This window comes from Saimiri boliviensis, chromosome 1 (genome assembly GCF_048565385.1).
Source record: "Saimiri boliviensis isolate mSaiBol1 chromosome 1, mSaiBol1.pri, whole genome shotgun sequence".
Lineage (NCBI taxonomy): Eukaryota > Metazoa > Chordata > Mammalia > Primates > Cebidae > Saimiri > Saimiri boliviensis.
The window spans coordinates 178,501,505-178,524,819 of NC_133449.1; the positions used below are offsets into that span (position 1 = coordinate 178,501,505).

General features: G+C 39.7%; 1 protein-coding gene across 7 annotated transcripts in view; it reads left to right on the forward strand.

Annotated features, from left to right (window-relative positions):
- The window catches only part of ACSL6 (acyl-CoA synthetase long chain family member 6), a 60,971-nt gene extending 41,156 nt beyond the window's left edge, over positions 1–19,815 (forward strand). For all 7 annotated transcript variants that reach the window (XM_010339011.2, XM_010338991.2, XM_010338998.2 and 4 more), the window contains 6 exons: positions 1,674–1,762; positions 2,819–2,935; positions 7,078–7,221; positions 8,676–8,777; positions 9,671–9,742; positions 16,847–19,815. In XM_010339011.2, coding sequence (XP_010337313.1) covers positions 1,674–1,762; positions 2,819–2,935; positions 7,078–7,221; positions 8,676–8,777; positions 9,671–9,742; positions 16,847–16,984 — 662 coding nt within the window. In that variant the 3' untranslated portion in view covers positions 16,985–19,815. The remainder of the gene's footprint in view (positions 1–1,673; positions 1,763–2,818; positions 2,936–7,077; positions 7,222–8,675; positions 8,778–9,670; positions 9,743–16,846) is intronic.
- Positions 19,816–23,315: the final 3,500 nt, after the last annotated feature.

A 23,315-nucleotide genomic window follows, 5' to 3' on the forward strand; every position in this document is an offset into this window, starting at 1 on the left:
CCCCTTTAAGAAACAGTACCCTGGCTACTAAGAACCTGCCTCTCCTTTATATGTCATGTCTAATTCATAGCTTGCTTCCTTCATTCTAAAGTGACTGTAAGCAAGGCCATGTAGTATTGAGAATCTATAAAGATCCAATAACCTGATATAAACATTTTTCCACCTGGAGTTGTATTTTGTGATCTGTTACTTCTTTTGTGCATAACTTCTATTTATCTATAAAAAGAAATAGGACAATACTAAAACCTGTGACAAAGAAAACAACGATCTCCAAAGGTGGCTCCTGTAGGAGATCTGCCAGCAGCAAAGTGATTAAATAATTTATTTATAAAATAGGTTTTATTCAACTACAGTTTTAAAAGACAGGACTAAGGAAAAAATGCTTCTATACTTGGCTTGGCCAAATGTGATTTCATTTATTTCGATTTAAAATCCATCTGTCATGTTTCTGCTGACTATCTCAAGGTACTCTGAAAATAATATTGCATTAAACAGCATATTTCTTTCATGTGCACATCATCCTAAAATTTTCCAGTTTGCAGTTGAGCAAACTTAAGCACAAAATTAGCCCTAGGCTTGGAGAAGTCAGTATCCTGAAGGATTCTTTGGTTAGTGGTTTTCAGCAAAACGGGAAACAGGTCTGTAGTAGGAGCCCATAGATGACCCACTAGTTTTAGACCAGATTCTTCCGGTATCCACCCTCAGGTGTTCCTTCCTTCTGGACATGTAACTGTTCCCCCTCACGTCATCCTTTACATTTTCCTGTGTAAACACTGCTGAGGTTTTAACCTTTTTCAGTTTATCCTTAGCACAAAACTTGAAAAGGTTTTTGTGTATGAGGATAGATATCTTTGTATATTATTGTCAAGGATTTGACAGCATCTCTTTTAAAAGAGAAACCAAGGTGGTAAGCCTCATTTTTCATGTGGCTCATTTTTCTTTCAGGACCTTGGCTAGCATCTGCTTAAAAAGCCTCCAACTTGCTAGTGAATTATCTAACAACCACAATGACTAGAAAATGACTTATATGTAATTTTGTGGTAAATTTGACCAAGAGAATTTGGAGTCTTATTTTCATGGGCCACGTTTCTTCATCCCAGCTTTCCATTCCTTTGTTATTCAAAGTGTAGTATGGGACCAGAAGCAGCATCACCTTGGTGGCTCTAAGAAATGTCGAATCTCGATTCCAAACCCACTGAATCAGAATCCACAGCTTAAGATTTCTAGATTTCCAGCATGTTAATCAACAGTCTGGTGGCTAGAGAAAAAGCAGTGATTGCTATATTTTATGATCCCCAAACCAAGACATGTGATCTGACAGTGGGGAAAATGATTTAACATGGACACTACTGTCAAAAATCTTGACCCTATTGTTGGTGCCACCCTACCCCACCCAGGATCCTGTGCACGTTGGTGCTGGGCCAAGTGTGCCTGTCCTGCTCATTAAAAATCAGGTGTAAAACAAATGCCCAGGCAGAGGTTGGCCTTTGCTTTCTCCAGAACTTTGTTTTATTACCAACATTTGCTAGTAACAATTGCCCCTTTTAAGGTATGTTGCTTTCCACCCATAATTCCCCACTTTGACCACTCAGAGGTTTTAAGGAGCTTGGAACATCTTCCGTGCTAAAACAGATCTGAACACTAACAAATACCATCTTGCTCCGGTGTTCCAGGGCATGTAGGGGCGCCACTTCCCTGCAATCACATCAAGCTCGCTGATGTTGAGGAACTGAACTATTGGGCCTGCAAAGGAGAGGGAGAGGTAAACAAGGATTTAGCCATTCATGTCTGTGGCTGCTGCATGTAGTGAGTAGAAACAAACAAGAACAGTAGGGATGGAATGATGAATTTCCTTTTGCCTTGTGTGTAAAGTCATTTTAAAGTACTGATTAATTTGACTCATCTCGACTCAGCATTTCTTCTCCTGTTTATAAGGCAACCAATAGCCAGTGGTCTAAATCAAGATTTGGATTTCCCAGACTTTTAAATTAATTAATTAATTTTTTAATAGAGACAAGGCCTTGCTCTGCCACCCAGGCTGGAGTGCAGTGGCGTGATCATAGTCCAGTGTAATCTCAAACTCCTGGGCTCAAGTAATTCTCCTGCTTCAGCCTCTCAAGTAGTGAGGCCCACAGGCATATATCACCATGCCCACATAAGTTTTTATTTTTTTGTAGAGACTGGGTCTTGCTATGTTGCCCCGGCTGGTCTCAAACTCCTGGCCTTAAGCAATCCTTCCTGCCTTGGTCTCCCAGAGCACTGGGATTACAGGTGTTAGCCATCATGCCCAGCCCCAAACTATTGTAAAAATTCATTTGTTACCCCAGCTGTGTTATGGCCTGCTGCTGTGTGAACTGTCCCAGCAGAAACTTGACTCTTTACAAATAGGCCAGATGGAGTAGATAGAGCTGGTCTGTACTTGTTCATTCCATGGGAGTGAGTGGGAATGACTGCCTGCTAATGGTGCAGGGGACTGAAGCATCCCTGGTAGAATCAGCCAGCCATCAATATCTGTGATGAGTCCCCATTAAGTGTCACAGAGCAGCATGTGGCCAAGGCCAAAGAGCTCCTGAGGGAGAAGAGATGACAAAGGTCTAGGGTGGCCATGGCAGTGGGGGAAAGAAGGGGAGGATGTTGCTTGACAGGAGACAGTTCAGATGGCTGCTGGCTGCTCCTCGTCCTCTGTTTCCATCCCTGCCATAACCACAGTGGCTTTCCTGATGGATAGCGTACCTTTTTCTCCATATGCCTGGTGACAGCCTCCCATCTCCTCATTCCTTATGCTGTGGCTGAGAGAAGCCATGTTTTTTGCCTACAGATATGTGTGAGAGGACCAAATGTGTTCAAAGGCTACTTGAAAGATCCAGAGAGGACAAAGGAGGCCCTGGACAGTGACGGCTGGCTTCACACTGGAGACATCGGGAAATGGCTGCCGGTGTGTACGTTTGGAACCATGGAGCTCCAAACATTTTGGTGGTGCGGGAGGGTATGTGGTCCAGGTCACTGAGGCAGGAGTCTTCTCCAAATACCCCTGACAATGAGCCATTCAGGAGCACCTCTGGAGGCTCTTCCTTCCTTGACCCCCAGAGCTTCTTCCTCTTCCCTCTCCAGCTCATGAAGGTGATGAAGGACCTGTGCAGGTGGGTGTGGCTGAGGAGACTGAATTCCTATCCTTAATGGTTCCAGAAAGATACCCAACAGTGTACGGAATCTGATGTGAAGTAGGAGGAACACGGGATACATGTATCTAGGACTGAAAAGGGCAGGGCCTATGAGCCCACCAATGCTGGCCCTCAGCCAAAAGGTGGCACTGAATGAAGGGGAAAGCTTGAAGCCAGGTGGGAGGATGCCTTAGTTCCTGTGGCTTTGCCAGCAGTTGCTAATGTAACCTTGAGCAGAGCCTCATCCCCCTCTGTGGCTTCACTCTGGCTCACTTACAGAACAGGCGAACAAGCCTTCATGGCATTCCTTGGCCATGGGCCCCAGTTTTTAGCCAAAACCACTCTGCCTCATTCTCTCATTTTTAAAATGGGGATCATAACATTCCTTACCTCTGAAGTTACTGTTGTGTTGTGAGGATCTGGACTTTATCCTTTATTACTTATTTATTTATGAAATGGAGTCTTGTTCTGTCACCCAGACTGGGGTGCAGTGATGAGATCTTGGCTCACTGCAACCTTCACCTCCTGGGTTCAAGCGACTCTCCTGCCTCAGCCTCCCTAGTAGCTGGGACTACAGATGTACACCATCACATCTGGCTAACTTTTTTGTATTTTTGTAGAGACAGGGTTTCAACATGTTGGGCAGGCCGGTTTTTGAACCCCTGACCTCAAGTGATCTGCCCTTCTTGGCCTCCCAAAGTGCTGGGATTACGGGTATGAGCCACTGCACCTGGCCTGGCTTTTATCCCTTAAAAATGTTTGTTAAAAAAGAAGAAAAATAAAGTTATTTTTTTGAAGAACAAATGAGATTATGCTTGTGAAGAACTTAGCACAATGCCTGGCACATAGGAGATGCTTAGATGAATACTTTGACCAGAAAACAGCTGTCACTGACAGTAACAACCCTTGCCTGGTGGAGCCCACCCCAAGAGCCTCTCCTGTGTCTTTGGGAAGTGCTAAGGTTTGAGTGGACATTTTGAGGTGTGGAGTTTATCAAGCACATGAATGATGTTGAGCCCAGTGGGGGCTGAGTGGGCTAGTGAGTGGATCTGCTCCTGCCTGGGCCTGTGTACTTCCCTTTGAGAACCCCTTATCCCTGCCCCAGGCAAAGATGTATCTCTAGTGAGTGCCCTGGCCCAGGGACTCTGCTTAGGGAAGATATGCATGATTAGACAGTTCCCAACCCAATGTGATGGCCATGAGCTGGGGACACACTCACCTGGGGAGAGGCAGAGGGGGACAGGCAGCTACTGGATCCAAGTTGTAGGATATGAGTCATGTTCTAAGAGTAGGGAGTGGGAAGGATAGTCAGGGCAGGGTAGTAACATGTGCTGAATAGAAGCACTAGATGTGCAAGGTAGCAAATTCCAACTGAAGGCTCATAGGTATGGGAGAGAGAGGCTAGAGAGGTCAGCAGGCCCTGAACACCTACAGAGGGTGGATTGTCCCGTTGGCTCAGGAAGCTCAGGCTTCAGGCCCCCTCCCTTGCATCAGCCCATTCCAAGGTCCTGCACTTCATTTTACGTGATTCTTAAAGAGGGCCCTCAATATTGTAAAAGCTTGAAGGCTCACAAATCCCTGGATCTGCTGTTGATGCTCTGTAACTTGAGTGAAATCATCCACCATTCAGGGGGTAATGTGACGCAAATAAATTGATTCATGTAGAGCACTTAGTGTTGTGCTTGAGCACACAGCCTAAGGTTCCAGGCAGGTAGTCTGTGAGAGTTCATTTTTTACATTATTATTTTTAAATGATTTTTGAAATTTAATTAAAACTTACTGCAGCTATTGAGATACTTATTTTTTCTATACTTCTCATGTAAAGCAAATCATGCATTCTTGACATAATTCAACTTAGCCATGATGTGACTTTTTAAATAATATTTTGTCTAAAAATTGTGTCTGAGCTTTCCATTTATGCCCACAAATAAGATTGATCTGTAATTTTTTCCTTTTTTTTTTTTTTTTTTGAGCTGGAATCTTGCCCTGTCACTCAAGCTGGAGTGACTACAGTGGCATGATCTCGGCTTACTGCAACATCCACCTCCCGGGTTCAAGCAATTCTCCTGACTCAGCCTTCTGAGTAGCTGGGACTGCAGGTGCCCACCACCATGCCTGGCCAGTTTTTATATTTTTAGTAGTGATGGGGTTTTACCATATTGGCCATGGTAATCTCGAACTCCCTACTTGGTGATCCACCCACCTCGGCCTCCCAACGTGAATTTTCTTATTACATACAACATATTATTGTTTTGTTGTCAGCTTATTGAATGAGTTGGTAAGTGGGTTTTTCCCTCTGTTTTCTGGAAGAGTGTGTGCAAGGTTTGAAGAATTCATTCTTGAAACTTAGGTAGAAATCGTCTATAAAGACATTTGTGCTTTAGAAAATATTATTTTGTCAAGAGATCAAGACCATCTTGGCCAACATGGTGAAACCCCATCTCTACTAAAAATACAAAATTAGCTGGGCATGGTGGTGCACTGCATGCCTGTAGTCCCAGCTACTCGGGAGGCTGAGGCAGTAGAATTACTTGAACCCAGGAAGCAGAGGTTGCAGTGAGCCAAAACTGTGCCACTGCACTCCAGCCTGGCAACAGAGTGAGACACCAACTCAAAAATATATATATTTTTTGAAATCATATTAAATAGATCAAGGAGTAAGGATGGTCTTCTGTTCCAGAAGGTCCGTGGTTGAAATCCTGGTTCCCCTATCTGCTAGCTATGTGGCTTTAAAGGATTTAATTAACCTTTCTCATCCTCATTTTCCTCAGCTGGATTACAACACCCAGCTAATGGATCATGAGGACCAAAGAAGCTGGGGTAGGGAAACTGCCTGATGTCCAGCCTGGGTTTTAAGCACAACAGAGCCTGCTCATTTTTCTCTTCTGGAGAGATTGCTCTGGCACTGGCAGATGGAGTGGGGATAGAGTGTGTTCAGAAGACCAGTCAGGAAGTGTTTTTGTTGGGAGGAGGTGGTGGATATGAGATGGATTTGTGAACAAGGACGGGTGAGCCTGACTGCTGGAGATCCCAGGAGACGCAAACAGCAACGTCATCTTCAGGTTTGGGGTTTGGATGCTGGGGCAAGCTTGTGAAGATTGGTCATGAGCTTCATTTACGAGCATGTTACATCCTCTGAGACAAATCAGCCTTGTTTTTTGAAGCATTCCAAGGGTATTTGGGTTCTGGATCTGGAGCTCAGTGAAGAGCTGGAAGCTTGGACTGACTTGAGAGTGACCAATGAAGAGAAAACAGTGGTTACCCCAAGGTGCATTGTCAGTGGGGGTGAGGAAATTGTAACATTCAAAGGTTAAGCCTGTCCGAGGAGGTAACCTGCCTGCTGCAGAGATCCTGCAGGGGCCTGGGCTCCTAGTGCCATCTGTCATGGCAGGTGGGAGGCACAGGGGCTCTGCCAGGTCTGTGCTATATGCCAGAGGATACAGAAGCTGCTCTTTAGAGGTTGAGGAAGTAGCTGGGCAAGAGACCTGAGAGTGGTCTAATGGAGTGAACCAAAGATGCTAGTGAGATAAAGGGCAACTGGAGCAAGGGTGTGTGTGCAAGGGGTGCCGTGATGGAAGGGCGGTGGGCCTCCAAGAAGGAGGAGGGGAGGACACCTGCTGCTAGGTCTGAGGGTGGCAGTGGTGGGAGGTGATGTGTTGGGGGCTAACTGCTGAGGGGAAAGGACAGTGGATGCTCATGGCCCAGCAGAGCTTGTATGTCATCAAGCTTCAGTGCACAGCAGTTCTCTCCAGGGGCCCTGCAGCTCCCTAAAAGCAGACACGATAGAAGGAAAAGAAATTGGGGTGGGGTCTGCAGGGTGGGGTAGGGCAGGGGTGAGGGATTATGGCACTGAGGAGTAAAGTCTTCAAGTTTGAGAGTGCCATGTTTTTATAAAGCTGTTTGTCCAACTCTGCAGGCAGGAACTCTTAAAATTATTGATCGGAAAAAGCACATATTTAAACTTGCTCAGGGAGAATATGTTGCACCCGAGAAGATTGAGAACATCTACATCCGGAGCCAACCTGTAGCGCAAATCTATGTCCATGGGGACAGCTTAAAGGTGAGGCCCCCGGGCTTCAGCCCTCCCACACATCCTGGGCATGCTGAAAAATCCAGATTAAACATTAACCTCCAATCGGATACCAGATTCTCCTCTGCATTTTAAAACCTGAGAGAAAACTCCTTTTTAAAGGAGAATCTTAATTACTTACAGTGTGTTAAAATGAAATTAGGTCAAGTAAGTTGCCTAAAGTAGTACTAATGAACATTCCCACTCCTTTTCACTTACGCTTCACCTATTTCCAAGGATTTTTGAGATAAAGTACTAGAGCAAGATTCAGAGTTTCTACTGTTTTTATTTTTGTTTTTAAAAAAATCATTATTACTGTTATTATTATTGAGACAGGATTTTGCTCTTTCACCCAGGCCGGAGTGCAGTGTCACAGTCATGGCTCACTGTAGCCTCAACCTCCCTTCTGGGCTCTAGCCATCTTCCTACCTAAGGCCCTTCACCCTCCCTCCCCATCCCCAATAGCTGGGACTATAGGCGCACACCACCATCCCCAACTAATTTTTTTTTGTGTGTATTTTTAGTAGAGACAGGGTTTCGCTATGTTGGCCAGGCTGGTCTTGAACTCCTGACCTCAAGTGATCCACCTGCCTCGGCCTCCCAAAGTGCTGGGATTACAGGTGTGAGCCACCATGCCCAGCCTGATGTTAAATATATTCTGTACTGTCATTGCATTTCTATAATTAAATATTATGAAATTTTTTTTAAGGAATGCTTTAAAAATTAAAATAGGCCTGGCATGGTGGTTCATGTCTGTAATCCCAATACTTTGGGAGACTGAAGCAGGAGGATTGCTTGAGCCCAGAAGTTTGAGACCAGCCTGGGTAACATGCCAAAACCCTATCTCTACAAAAAATACAAAAATTAGCAACATGTGGTGGCATGCCCCTGTAGTCCCAGCTACTTGGGAGGCTGAGGTGGGAGGATTGCTTGACCCCAGGAGGTGGAGGCTGCACTGAGCCATGATCACACCACTGAACTCCTGCCTAGGCAACAGAGTGAAACCTTGCCTCGAAATAAAAAATAATTAAAATGAAGTCTTTCATGAATGAAGATCGTATTAATGAAACCATTTCAAAGTAGCCAGGTAATCTTGAGAAGCATTTGGTTTTTGGTTCACAGAATTTGGATCAGAGAGTTGTTTGATCAGCATCCTAAAGATGTGCTGATTTGAGATTGGCATGAGAATCAACGGTGCATATCAATCTAACTTTACTGATTCTTAGAGTCCTTAAACTTACTATTTTTATATAAAACTAGAGGAATATATCAGAAAATGAACATGTGATATATTGGCAGAAATGTTTTATGATGTGAGCAAATGTTTTATAAGCATATACTTAGTTTTTGAAAAAGGTGGAGTCTGAGAATTTTAATGCTGGACCACAAATAACCACTTTAAAAGCATTTGTCATCACTGTGTTCTCTTTTGGTGAGCACTGCAGGCCTTTTTGGTAGGCATTGTTGTGCCTGACCCTGAAGTTATGCCCTCCTGGGCACAGAAGAGAGGAATTGAAGGAACATATGCAGATCTCTGCACAAGTAAGGTTGGTATCTTGGGGCTGCCTCCTGAAAAATTACTGAATGTTTTGTGATACCACGTAATGAGAAAATAGAAAAGCTGTAGACCAGTGAAATTTGAACTCGTACAGAATTTCTAACATTACTTTATACATGGTGGGGATCGATCCTAAACCAGAGATTTGTCTTTTTTTGTTACTGAAGAAACTCATATTTCTTGACAAACATTTGGATTTTAAGCCAGGAGGCATTACAGAAAGCTTATCCAGCTCTGTTACTTTGTAGCTTAGAGGAGAGTCCAGGGAGGGTGGTAACTTACCCAAGGTCACAAAGCTGGTTAGCAGCAAAGTCAGATGTGAGCATAGGCTTTCTCACTCACCTGCCGTGCTCCCTCACATATAAGGTGGATTTTGTCTCTATTGGGCATAGACAGCTAGTCATGGAATGGAAAAAGCAGCACAATTCTTCCTGCTTAGAGCATTAGCTAGTCACACCTTCCTGAACCCTTCTAATGGCACATATAGAACTCTGAGGAGGAGGTCACCATGCTCCGACTCAATGTAACTTCTTGAATCACATGGTCCATTTCTTAGCAGCAGCCATAGACCCTCCCTCTCCCACTGTGCCCTGGGCCTTGTACTCACCTGGGCGTAGCAAGACTCACCAGGCTCACCAATAAGGCTGCTTAAAAAAAAGTGGTCCCTTAGCCTGTTCACGGTCACTCCCTTGGCCATTACAGGTACTTAGTTGCCTGATGAGATGCAGTAATAGGAGTGCTGCCAGGGAGTATCAGCCTCAGTTGTTAGCACATGTTGTGGGTTAGCACATGTTGGCGCAATCACCAGTTGCACTTCAAAGTTGTTTCCTCGTTTTGAAATGTGTTCTTGACTTGTAATTTTTCTCATATGGTTTGATTCAGGATCTGAAGAAAGCCATTTTGGAAGATATGGTGAGGTTAGGAAAAGAAAGTGGACTCCATTCTTTTGAGCAGGTAACGGTTACCTTCCCCATACTCATTACAGCCCTTTAGGGAGTGATGAAAATTAAATTAACCCATGGTGACCCTGACCTAGATTGTTGACTTTTCATGGTGTGGCCTGCCAGCAGGCTGTGTGCCAATAGACCCCGAAGACCTGTTTCAAGCTGCCTCCTGAACCAAAATAGGTCACATGTCAGAAGAGATTGCACTCATTCTTATAATTACAGACTTTCATAAGGCTGAAATAATACCCTAGCTGCAACTAGTAGATCATGTGTACATGATCTGTCTTCTAAGCTGCCTGCATTACCGAAGATGACAGTCACACCTTATTTTTATTTTTATGGAGACTGTCTTCTTGGCTTTAGCAGACAAGCTTGCTTGTTAGGAAGACATTGGAAAGATTATTCTCTTCGGGCCAGTGACCTGTCAGCCCAGCATGACCTCTGTAAAGAGGAAGAAACAGAATGCTTTGGGAGAGGACACAGCAGTCCTCTAAGACTTCTTTCTGTGAGGTTGGGTTCTTACTGTAACTGGGTTCATAAGCTTACTTAGTCTGACTTACATCTACCATCCATATATCCTCTTTTGTCAAAAATTCAAAGAGAAAAATGGTTCAAATGGAAAAATATTAATAATATACTGATTTTTTAAAATGTCCTTATATTTAAAATAATTATTTTTTATAAAATAAGCATTTCATTAAAATAATTGTTTTCATACAAGTTTGTTTCCCCAAATTTAGTGGTGAGGTTCTGCAAGTTTGATGAGAATCTTAAAATTTTGTATGTTCACTTGATAACCTAAAAACATTGAAAAGCATTTTAAAATATAAAACTCTTACAGTGCTTTAATTAGCAATAAAAGTATTTTCGTTGATTACAATTTTAATTTTTTGGTTTCAAACTAAGGAAATCTAAGCATAGTTTCAGGGACTAAAAATATTGTTTATCTTTTTAAATAGATCTTTACATTAATCCATTTTGAGAAACACTGCTTTACCCTCATCTGTCAGTATGTTTTAGAGTAATTTAGGCCTAGCTAGGTAAATAGATATTTTTTAAAAGTATAAAATCTGAGGCATTCAGGTAAGTTACATTTATCTTTCTAAATGAAAAAGGTCAATTTTGGCATATTAATTATTTAAATTTCCAAGTATGCTAGAACTGACTTCATTGCCCTTCCTCAGTGGGGAGTTGAGCAATGGGATCCTCTGTGATCGTGTAGACCAGGCGCCACAAATGAATGGTCGTAGGCCTGGTTGGTCTGGGCCAATGTGGTGATTTGAAGCTCTGGCTGGCTGCTGCCTACTGGGGACAGGCTTGCCTAAGCTGCTCAGTTCCTGCGGACATCCTGGTGCGTTCACAAGGCCTGCACGCCCCCTGCTGGTGTTTGCATGTGGGACCTGCCCCAGGGCACACAGAGCGTCGTGACACCCAGATTCCTCTTCATGGAAAAAATATACCCACTCTTAAGATTATGCTTAAAAGGGACCTTTGGTTAAGTTTCCAGTGTTAACCATTGCTCTGGTTAGAGATTTCACTGAGAGGAGACATGTTCTTGACTTTCCACATGCCTTTAGCAGAGTTTCTGCTCTAATAATCTGCCCTCACCATGGTAACCTCAAATACAGGGAAGTCATGTGGCATCTCAGAGGCCTTTAGTTTTATTGCCAAGGCTGTTGCCTTTTGATTTTCTCTGTTCCCATTCTCTTCCTTGTTGGTCTGTGGCATCCTTCCCACCACAGCCAGTGTGTGCCCTCAGCTGACCACAGGAAAGCAAAAACTAAACCTCATGCCTGAGGAGGGTGTGCTCTCAGTTGTGATCCACAGCTCAACATAAATTATTTCAGTTAATCCATAATGCATTGTCAGCTTGTCCTTTTCCGTCTTCCTCAAAAATGAATGGCCAATTAAGTAGGCATAACTCTAATTAAACACACACACATACACACACATGCACAAATAGATATTCAAGTTCAGTATTCAGAGTTTAAGTCATTCAACAAAAGTTTTAGTTCAGACTTACTGGACTTGGTTGATCTGAATTAAACTTTGATTTAGAAAAACAATTGATATAATTTATTTTCCAAGAACAGACAATTCCTAGAACTATGCCAATCATTATTAATTTATGGAGATCTTCAGAAGATGTATTTTAATGAGTAGATAGGTAGCTGGGAAGTATTTGAGCATTCTTAACCATGATTTAATGATTTGCTTGACATTTATATCCCTTATTAATTTGCATAGGCAGTACAATATGAACTTTGACACTTGATAGATTTTTCGATTTCTGACTAATTAAGCCCTTACTAAAAATATTTTATTGGCGGGGTGTGGTGGCTCATGCCTGTAATCCCAGCACTTTGGAAGGCCGAGGCAGATGGATCACAAGGTGAGGAGTTCAAGACCAAGCCTGGCCAATATGGTGAAACCCTGTCTCTACTAAAAATACAAAAATTAGCCGAGTAGAGCCTATAAGCCCAGCTACTTGGGAGGCTGAAGCAAGAGAATCATCGAACCTGGGTGAGAGGGTGGACAAAGTTTGCAGTGAGCCAAGATCAAGCCACTGCACTCCAGAGTGAGACTCCGTCTCAAAAAGCAAATTATTGTATTTCCTGTCATTGTAATGATTACCTAACCAACTTGTCTTTAAATCAGAAATGAACTGAGCATTCCCTAACTCATTTAAACGTTTTTTTACTTTATCTCTCCTGTCCTAAATTACTCACTCTGTGTTTATTACCTATAAGCAATATTGTCTTAAAGGATTTCATTAAGACAATTGAAAAACTTAAAATACTATGTTTCTCTAAAATTATGAAAAGTTTGTGCTTTTATAAGTTGGCATGAGTGGACAATTTTGAAATATTTTATTCCAGTGCCATATTTAAATATTACATTATTTCTAAATTATTTTTTAAAACCTGTAGAATCTCTTTTCAGTGAAAAGAGTATAGTTTCAGAAAGGGAAGCTAACATTAGGCATCTTCTTTCTTTTCCTAACAAAAACTTTGTGAATTAAAAAATGGAAATTCTAGTTTGATAAAGTATTTGGCATAAGGAGAGAATAAGGACTCTCATACCTTTTTTACAAGTTCACAATTGGACGGTTTGGCTTTATGAGAAAATAGTTATTATAAAAAATGAACATGTGCTTTATCATTGATTTACCTCTGAAAAAAACTTACAGATTTGTGACCCACAGTTAAAGTCAGTGTCAGTTAAACAACTGATTGATTCATTTTTTTCCACTTACTGACTGTACTTCCTAGTCACTCAGGCAGGTTACATAGGTATTTTTACAGAAGGATTTAAATAGTCCAAGGGACGTAGGACAGGCCAGAGCAGGGGCTGGCAGCCTGGCAGCAGTGCCGCTCTGACCTGCTCACTAAGGCACTGAAAGGTGAGCCCAGAGCAGGCTGCTATATTGCTTGGCCTTCTGCAAGGCTGTCTTTTTTTCTTTCTTTCTTTCTTTTTTTTTTTTTTTTTTTTTTTTTTTTTTTTTTTTCGGAAACAGGAGAGGCAGGGGAGGCAGGTGAGGGGAGCCAGCAGCCCTTCAACATTGAGGTGCCAAGAGTTTGACATTTACACAATCTCTGGTCCTGTCGATACCACAGCAGACTTTGGTTTTTGCATTTTTTTTTCCCTAAAGGGTTTATTTATTTATTTATTTTTTAAAAGAAAGAAAGAAAAAAGAAAGAGAGAAAGAAAGAAGAAAAAAGAATGAAGGCAAGGAAGAAAGAGAGAACGGGAACGTTGCTTTATTGCCCAGGCTAGAATGCAGTCTAAAAATGGTTATTGAAAACCTCTTTTATGCCAATAATTGTGCTTAATAATGGAGACAGGAAAAAATGAGGGAAGAAAATAACAAGCAAGCAGCCAACCAATATTTCATTTAAACCTGTGAGTAGGTGTGATGTGGTACTGATGAGAGTGTATATTTTGTGTATGTGAAGTGGAGAGTTCTATAAATGTTTATTAAGTTTACTTGTTCCGGATGTGAGTTCAAGTCCTCGATATCCTTGTTGATTTTCTTTCTTGTTGATCTGTCTAATATTGATGTTGAAGTCTCCCACTATTATTGTGTGGGAGTCTAAGTCTCTTTATAAGTCTTATGTATCTGGGTGTTCCTGCGTTGGGTGCGTATATATTTAGGATCATTAGCTCTTCTTGTTGCATTGATCCTTTTACCATTATGTAATGTCCTTCTTTGCCTCTTTTGATCTTTGTTGCTTTAAAGTCTATTTTATCAGAGGCAAGAATTGCAACTCCTTTTTATTTATTTATTTTTGCCCTCCATTTGGTTGGTAAATCTTTCTCCCTCCCTTTGTTTTTGATGATACAGCCTCTTCTCACTCAGAATTATTTTGTAGACAGCCACATGGAGCTAAAGATGTCCCACTCAGCTATTTAGGTTTGAGCAGGTAGCTTGCCTGACAGATATTCCAAATCTACCTGTTGATGCAGTTCTTCCTTCCTAAGATAATAATGTGTTCTTTTACATTTCTACTTAACCATATAAATCACATTCTATATCTCTCCTTATGAAATGTATATTTCCAGTACTGTATTTTTTTAGTAGCTTCTGCTTGTCACTGCTGGCTTTTCAAAGATATTCACCCCAAGTTCCTATACTGAACATAGTCTCTTGTCCCAATTACACAAGGTTCTCCTACATCTGTAATTCCTGTATGTTGTTAGGAATGCAGACAAGCTGAAACTCAGGCTGCAAGAGCACTGTAGAAATTATATCTTGGCATTTGTATCTCCTTTTAAAAAAGGATAGTATTAATTTTAACAACAAAAGAAGGTGGATAGATGGTTTGCACTTACCAGAAGTACTTATATGATTGTGCTTCTATCAAAAGAGAAATTTTTTTTGAAAAGGATATTAGCACTGTCCATTTTTCAGTTGTTTTATTTTGACAGTAAAGGTTAGTTACTACTGCATTAAATCTTTGCATCTGAGGTTAAATTTGATTTTGATTGTATTAATGTTTTCTTTAAACTAATTAATTTTGTCATCAAATAGTGATTTCCAAACTTCAGTAGAACTTAAATAACATCTTGTATAAAAATTGAGCATGCACAAAACATAAGAGCAGTGCTACTCAGGTTGGTTTAAGGCTTGAATGACAGCTTCTCCATACACGTGCTTTCTCTTAAGCACCTCACCTCATCCCTCCTCATTGTCCCACCCTTCTCAGTCTCCTTTCTACCCTTATCTATCTGAACCCCATTTCCATACCAACCCCAGCAGTGGCCTCTGCAGATCTCCTAGTTCTCAGTGCACTATGGTTTAAAAACATCTCCCTTGGGACCTGTTTCCAATAAATATTGGATCTCCAAGGACGGTTTATATTTGGTAACAACAAATTAGGAAAAAAGTATATTCTATAGGGTACAAATAACAGCAGCCCTATTCCTTCCTAAATCCTATGCTTCTTTAGAGAGTTTTCAAACAAAACCCTTTTTACAAGAACCATATCTGATTTTGAAACACTTGATTGTTGATGATACCCATCTTTAGCCAAGATTTCCAGCTATTTAAGATGATACCTATCTTTAACCACAGATTATGCCATAAAGATGATGCCCATCTTTAGCCAAGATTTACAGCTATTTAAATTGCATATCCAAGTAGAAATCCTTTCAATAAGTAAGATAAAGGTTTTTCAAACTTGAACTCATTTTTATTTTACTTGAACTCATCATGTCCTCCTGAGACTTTGTATTCCTCTATGAATGGCACTACCACCTTTATGCAGCCATCCAAACCAGAAACCCAGGAGTCCTTGGGACTGCCTGCCTCTCTCCTACATTTTGCCAGTTTATCTCTGAATCATTATTAGAGCTGCTTACTTGTCTCTGTCTGTGCCACTGCCCTGAGTGTAGGTTTTTATCTTCATTCCAATGAATTGGCCAGATTCTTCTGATTAGTTGCTGTATTAGTCCAGTCTCACACTGCTGTAAAGAACTTACCAAGACTGAGAAAATTATAAAGGAAAGAAATTTAATTGACTCCAGATCCACGTGGCTGGGGAGGCCTCAGGAAACTTACAGTCATGGCCAAAGGGGAAGCAGGCACCTTCTTCACAAAGCTGCAGGAGAGAGTGGGGTGAGCCAAGGGGGAGGATCCTCTTATAAAACCATCAGATCTTATGAGAATTCACTCACTATCAAAAGAACACCATTGGGGAAACCGTCCCCATAATCCAATCACTTCCCACCAGGTCTCTCCCCAAACACCTGGGGATTACAGTTGAAGATGAGATTTGAGTGGAGACAAAAAGCCTGACCATATCATTTGACCTGCTCCCAATTTTAAATATTTCAGAAACAATCTGCCCATTTCTCTTGGAGAGATCTTTCAAAAATGTGTATTCAGCCATGCCATTACCCTAACTAAAAACCTTCAGTATTTTACTATTGTCTTTGGAGTAAAGTTTGAGCTCCTTCATAAACTGGCTTGTCTACCACTTCAGCTTCATCCCTCACACTCATTGCCTCTTGTTTTATGTAACAAGAAACCACTTAGAGTTCCCTTTTCACACTGTCATTTCTCACTCCCATAGCTTTGTTTTTGGGGTTGCCTCTGCCTGCAATGCCCTTCTCCACCCACTTCACCCCCTTTGATGATTAACTATAACCCATTATTTAACATTCACCTGATTTCAGAAGTCTTCTCTGACTGCCTCTCCCTCTCCCCTCCGATGCCTGAGATGGATGCCCTTTGTCCTGTGCATACCATACTGATAATTGCCCAATGTTTCTCTGTCTCTACTACTGGATGTGAATGTGCACTCCCAAAGGAAAGAGGCATTCAGGATTTCTCTTTGTATCCTCAATGCCTGGCATAGAGTAAGCAAGTAATTTATTTCTGTTGACTGGCTAAATGAATGAATAGGAAGGGAAAAAAGGTGGCTTTTAGATACGTAAAATGGGCTGAAATGTTCTCAATGTAATTTTGACTTAGCATAATGTCTCTATGTTATTATATCTACTCTCATGTGCCTCTTTGCTTTTTACCATGTATACAATAAATACTGTGTTCTATGTCTGTTAAATGTTTGACATTTAATAAATGAGCTATTCTGCATTTGGTTTTTAGGTTAAAGCCATTCACATCCATTCTGACATGTTCTCTGTTCAAAATGGCTTGCTGACACCAACACTAAAGGCTAAAAGACCTGAGCTGAGAGAGTACTTCAAAAAACAAATAGAAGAGCTTTACTCAATCTCCATGTGAAGTTCAAGGAAAGTTCTTCTCCGTATAATGGACTGTGTAGCAATATTATAGTTATTCTTGAAAGTAATGAGTCAAAATGACACAGGTGAAAAATGAATAAGCATCTGATTTTATGACTGAGCCTTTTCTTGTCCCAAGAGGTCTTTAACAATATTTTCTCTATCATCACTGAGTACACTTTATTTTTATTATTAAAATGATATTGTAGCAGGCTGCTAAAAATATCGCAAATGGCAATGTAAAAATCAAGACATTTTCTCAAGAACTGTGTACCACTAAAAGTAATATATTCTCAGTGTTCGCAGAACTCCTATTAAACATAAAGGAAAAACATAACTGCTATATTGTACTTAATTATTTGTGAAATAGTAACCAGATGCAGCAAATATCTAGGCAATGTGGACTACCTCATTCAATAACTGATTGTCAAAATTACAATTAAATCAGACTTCAAAAATTAAAGCTAGGTGTACAGAATCATGCTAAAACAAAACATAATAACTCATAGTCTATGTAACTTCAGATTCTTTAAACAGGACAATCCATATTGTCATATGTGAAGAAGTTTTCTCTCGGATTTTTACTTTTATTCATGAAAAATACAAATTCAGAAATTCTTTTTGTTCTTTTTTTTTTTTTTTTTTTTTGAGACAGGGTCTGTTCTGTCACGTAGGCTGGAGTGCAGAGGCTCAATCATGGCTCATTGCAGTCTCCATCTCCTGGGCTCAAGCGATCCTCCTGTTTCTGCCTCCCAAGTAGTTGAGACTAGAGGCACACACCACCACATCTGGCTAATTGAAAACTTTTTCTTTTTAGAGATGAGGTTTCACTATGTTGCTCAGGCTGGTCTCAAACTCCCAAGCTCAAGGGATAATCCTGCCTTGGCCTCCCTAAGTGCTAGGATTACAGGCATGAGCTACTGCACTCAGCCAAATTTAGATATTTAAAAAATGTGTGAAATATTTAACTTACAAAGACCTTTCAATACATTTTTCTTATTTATTAAGCTCATTAAAGTATTCAAGAACTACCTAAAAAATATATAATGTAAAAATATTCAAGGATGGTATGCATATGCTCTTATCATAATGAATTCTAAAAGTCATCTGTTGACTCTACAGTGAATGGATCCTTGAGGAAGACTTGAGAGAAGAAACTCAGAGTTATTTCTCAGGGTGGGCAGCAATTAATGTACCTATATTCCTTGCTGGGGTCTTCTAGCCTTCCATTCCCAACATGCCCATGCTATGCCTGGAAACCCTATATGACTGTAATTCTGAACAACTTAACTTTTTTCCAGTAAGAATACCAAGGCAGAAGGTGGGAAGGTGGCGACATTATCTCCAGGGAAAATAGTTTTTCAACAATATAACTTTGATAAACCTCTTTAAAGTGCCCCAAGAAAACTTTTTAAGTCCATAGACAAATATCTCCTAATGGCATAATACCATGCCTAAAATCTTTAAACATGCCCAAGTTTAACCACTAAAACCTCCTTTCCTGCATTATATATTTAGACACACCCTGTATAGGGGTGTCAACAATTTTATATAATTAAACTCCAAATATGATGGATAGCAATTAAGTTCTAAGCTATAGATTGTACATCTGAAAAAGGCATGGTCTCCAGGAAGGTGTTTTTCTTTTATAGAGTCAGGACTCTGAAAGCATATGAACAATCCACATACAATTCATGTGTTAATTTAAAATATATGAGCTCAGTGTTTGTAGTCTAGCAGCTCCTTTCCCTTGGAGGAATGCCAAGCAGTTTACAAATAAATCCTGTTAGTTAAAAACCATATAATCACATGGGCCTATTGGATAAATATGCACCAGTGATTATATACTTATATTTCAGTCTTATCAAAAGTGAATCACAGTTTCATTTGATGTTTATCTAGTCTTTTTAAATATTCTTTGGGCATATTCTCTCTGAAGACCCACTGTTGTACATATAAATTTGACATTTAATAAATGAGCTAGTTCTATGCACACTGATTTTTAAAGGCACTTCTGAATAAACTAATACTTAAAATGTCCAAGGTAACATCTGTATAGCATTAGATTTTTATATTTAATATATATTTGACTAATTAAAAGTGAAAATTGTTACCTGAACTGGATATTCATACTATTTTAAGGGAAAGTTCCTTACATTTCAATAACAAAGAAAGAAGCTGTTACCATTGTCCTCCTATTCAACTAAAATTTCATAGTTGGCTTTAGTTCCAAAAGAATTTTGAATAATGTGACATAAACAAGTAATTTAAAACTTATTTTGTTTTATTTATACTTTATAATAGATATGATTGATTATGGACAACTTAAGATTTCTTCTTTTTGCCACTTAAAAGATGTTATATTGCTAGAGTTCCAGATCTATGTGGAAATCATTACACTTGGGCCAATAAATGGGTTAGTTCAGATGTGCTCAGAAAAGTAAATAGTGGACCCTAAATATATTGCATGTACATTTATCTATTTCTCTGTTTAATGCCACTTAATTTTGTAACAAATGAGAAATGAAACCCTATGTATCAATGGAAAAATCTTTCTTGCTTCAGATTTCCCAACTTTATTCTGGAGGAGAAAAAATTTTGTATTTCTCATGAACAAAGATAGAAAAAGGTCATGTACTTATCATGGTCACATTCATTTTGGGCATTGGATCCTATTTAAGCCAGAAGTATAACAGAGAATCAGTTCCTTAAGTGTAAATATGTTCTTGAATGTCTGGCCTTTTTATCGTTGTTAAAATGTGTTAGTAATTCTCATATTTTGCAAATAGGTCCTTTGTGTATATTATAAAATATATACCAAATCTGTTTTTCCTTTTGCTGTGGAAGATGTCTTTATATAATAGTGAGACCTCCCTTGCAAATGGGAGCGGAGACTGGTCAGGTGTAGTAGGTAGGCCTAGCCCCATGTATTAGGAACTCAAAAAGTCAGAAATCCGCATTTACTCAAGTTATGATTTCATTCTAAATTTAGTTAAAACTACAAGTGTGAAAAAAATAGAACTTTCCATTGGAATATTTTACAATCAGGTAATGTCTTAAGCAACTTCAAATCAGCATTTAAGTTGATTTTATTACCTGTTGAAGAACCAATAACCTTTTCTTTTTCTGCAGTAAAGAAAATGAAGTATCCTTTATTTTCCACATGTATGAAGCACAAATGTGATATAGTTACTTAAAATATAAAATACTTTAAAATGAATGTAAAGAATGGGAAAATATATTTTTGCATGAAAACAGACTGCTAACAAACATGCTTAATATTTCAGGAAAAAAAAGAATGAATAATCTTATATAAAATTGGTAAACTATAAATTTCTTTGCCAGTTATAATTTTAAGGAAGCATTTACATGAAAAGAAAAAAGTACCCTAGTAGTCTGAATTTTCTCTCAAGTATGCTAGAAAATCCTTTCTGTGAATCTGCAATTAGCTGCAGTAAGAAGTGGCTTAGCATTCAAGCAAGGTCAATACCCCAAATGAGAAACTCTTCAGTTAGAACACATTAATGGCTGTAACACAGAGGCAGTAGTTAAATATTTTAAATGAGCATTTCTAACTTGGTCCCAATGGAAAGGGTTTCATGTGGTGACAGTGGCTTTTAAACATTCATTTGAGTGATTATTCTAATTTTCCTTGGTAAATCATTGCAACAGTTGCATGAGGGAAAATAGATATTTTTTGAAGAATTGCTTATTCTACTTTCAATTTTTAAAAATTGAGGGGATTAAAATATTACTTTTTAAATATGCATAAAAGTATCTTAACTGTAATTATATTTTCAGTTGCTTTGTTATAGCATGCATATCAAATATAAAATGCATTTATGAAAATTTTTGTAAAAAATAAAAGATTTTTCATTTATCAAAGTTGTTTATAATTACTATTTTATATATTTACATAACATAATCCCCTCATGTGAGTATATTTGGTAATTATCAATCACAGTTAGTGCTTATGGTAAACATAGTATCAAGCTACCTTACCAATAAGTATACTTTACATCCATACTCTGTGTCCTCTGCTAAAGTTCCACAAACTCCAAGAACTTATGGTGCATCCAGAGAGGAGCTCCTTTGCCCAGGCCTCTGTTGAAACTTTTGCTATTGTCAGATATCTCCTGGATTTAAATCATTTTTATGAATACATAACAAATAATTATCTTCAAATTTTCCGTCATCATGGCCTTTAAAATACCATTTCCATGTCTTTTACTGATATTCAGAATAATGGATACAATTTCTTAAAATGATGAATTCTGCTGTGTCCAAGATATGCAGATTCTGCCTTGTCCATATTTTTGCTATCATCCATTCCTCCCTATTGTCACAGCTATTACTGTAGTTTGTGCCACCCTTATCTCTTGTCTGGAATATTGCAATGCTTTCTTAACTAGTCTTCATGTTTCCACCCCAGCATCTTCAGATTTCACCACCCATATTTCAGCCAGGGCAATCTTTCTAAATTGAAAATCTAGTCATGCCATTTTCCTGCTTAATAGTCCTTCAGTGACTTCCCACGGTTGCCAGGATAAAGGTCAAACTCCCTGGTTCAGTACTCAATAACTAGCCCCTCCTTCCTCCATGGAGCCTCAGCTCCAATCATACCAATTACTTTTTATAGTTCCCTAAAAGCATCATATTTTCCTGTGCCGACATGCCTTTGCGCATAACAGTCCATTTCTCCTAGAATGTCCTTTCCTCTAATTTCCCTGTCTAACTCCTACCAGTCATCTTTTAAAACTCAGATTTCAGCATCCTTTTCTCTGAGAAGCTTCTCACGTGGTTGATTGGTTGAGGGTCCCTTTGCCCCATCCCCATTTAGACTGAGTTGCTTGAAGTTTTAGGCCCAGTGCAGCTCTGGCTCATAGTATATGCTAAAGAAATACCTATTGAAGGAAAATCCCCTTGGTCTTTTTCATAAGTTGCATAGCATTAAAACTGTAATACTTGAAGGTAAATTTCCTCTATCACTGTAATTTATTCCATTCTTATCATCCAAGCAAAAATAAACACCACAAAGATGCTCAGTGGGTTACTCCATAAGAAAACACCATTCAAAAACATTTCCTTTGGGCTCCAGGGAATCCCAAACCCACAAACTGGCTGTTTTCCCAAAAGATATGTTAAGAAATCTCTTTGACATTTGTTTTCCCATGGAAGTTAATATCTCCATGACCATTTTAAACCTAGTCACATCCACCATGTGTTGAACTGACATGCTGATTACTGAGTTCTGGGTCTAGGTGTGGAAGCAGTGCAATGGGGTAATAGAAGAAGTTTAACACTCATGACTGAACACTTGTATTGGTGTTTGTGTATTTGGAAGTGGAGTAGGGGGAGACAGATGACTGAATTTGAGGTATCTCTGCCCTACCTCATCATTTCATAGGGGACATATTTTGTTCCCCCTTTATAGGTTGACTCCAAGTGAAGTGTCAAAGAGACCAAGTCTGTCTCTAGTTCCTTCACCTCCCCTTGCTATCAAGGATTCAGGCTCTTCTCTTTGCTCCCGCTACCTTTCTCCCTGGCATGTGTTAGGAAGAATGGGAGTATGACAAGCACAGCAGTCAGATGCCAGGAGAACCATGTTCCCTATGCCAATCATTTGTTTTAAATAGCTTCCCTACACTCTGGTTTCCTCAGTGGCAAAATGAGGGGGCATCTAGATCATCTCCAAGGACCTTTTTGGCTAAAGAAATTATATCAAAGTTTATTTCCAGTTTTGAAACCCAATGCATTAATTCCCATAAAACTATGGAATTGCTTGATGGCGCATGACTGAATATAATTCAGTATAGTAAGACAGAGTTCTAGGGTACAGAACCACCAAATGGCAGACCAGCTTTGGGTTTAACCTATTTTCATTTTGCAATGTTTTTTCCATTTCTGGGCCTAAGGCATCCCAGGCTCTGGACCTCCCAAATGTCATTTGAGAACTCTGAGTTTTTTACAACAGCCCCCGAAGGGAGAGAGAGGTGCATAAAGGCCTGGCTTGTAAACTGGAGACGGCCTGTCAGCATATTAAGGACACAACTAAAGAAAGGATATTGAAAGATGATAATTGCTTTATACTGCAGCAGTGCTGTGAGATCCTTAACTGAAGGACCATTTCCGATTCACTTCTGTATCTCCAGGACCTACCACAGTGCTTAATACAGATTAAGGTGCTCGGTAAATATTGATTCAGTGACTCAAAACACTAGGCAAAAGCAGGTAAGAATGCCTACCATCTGTTCTTTACAAAGCTAGATTTTGATGATTAATTATCTAGTAAATTGATTATCAAAATGTTTCTGTGAGCAGATTTTAAATAA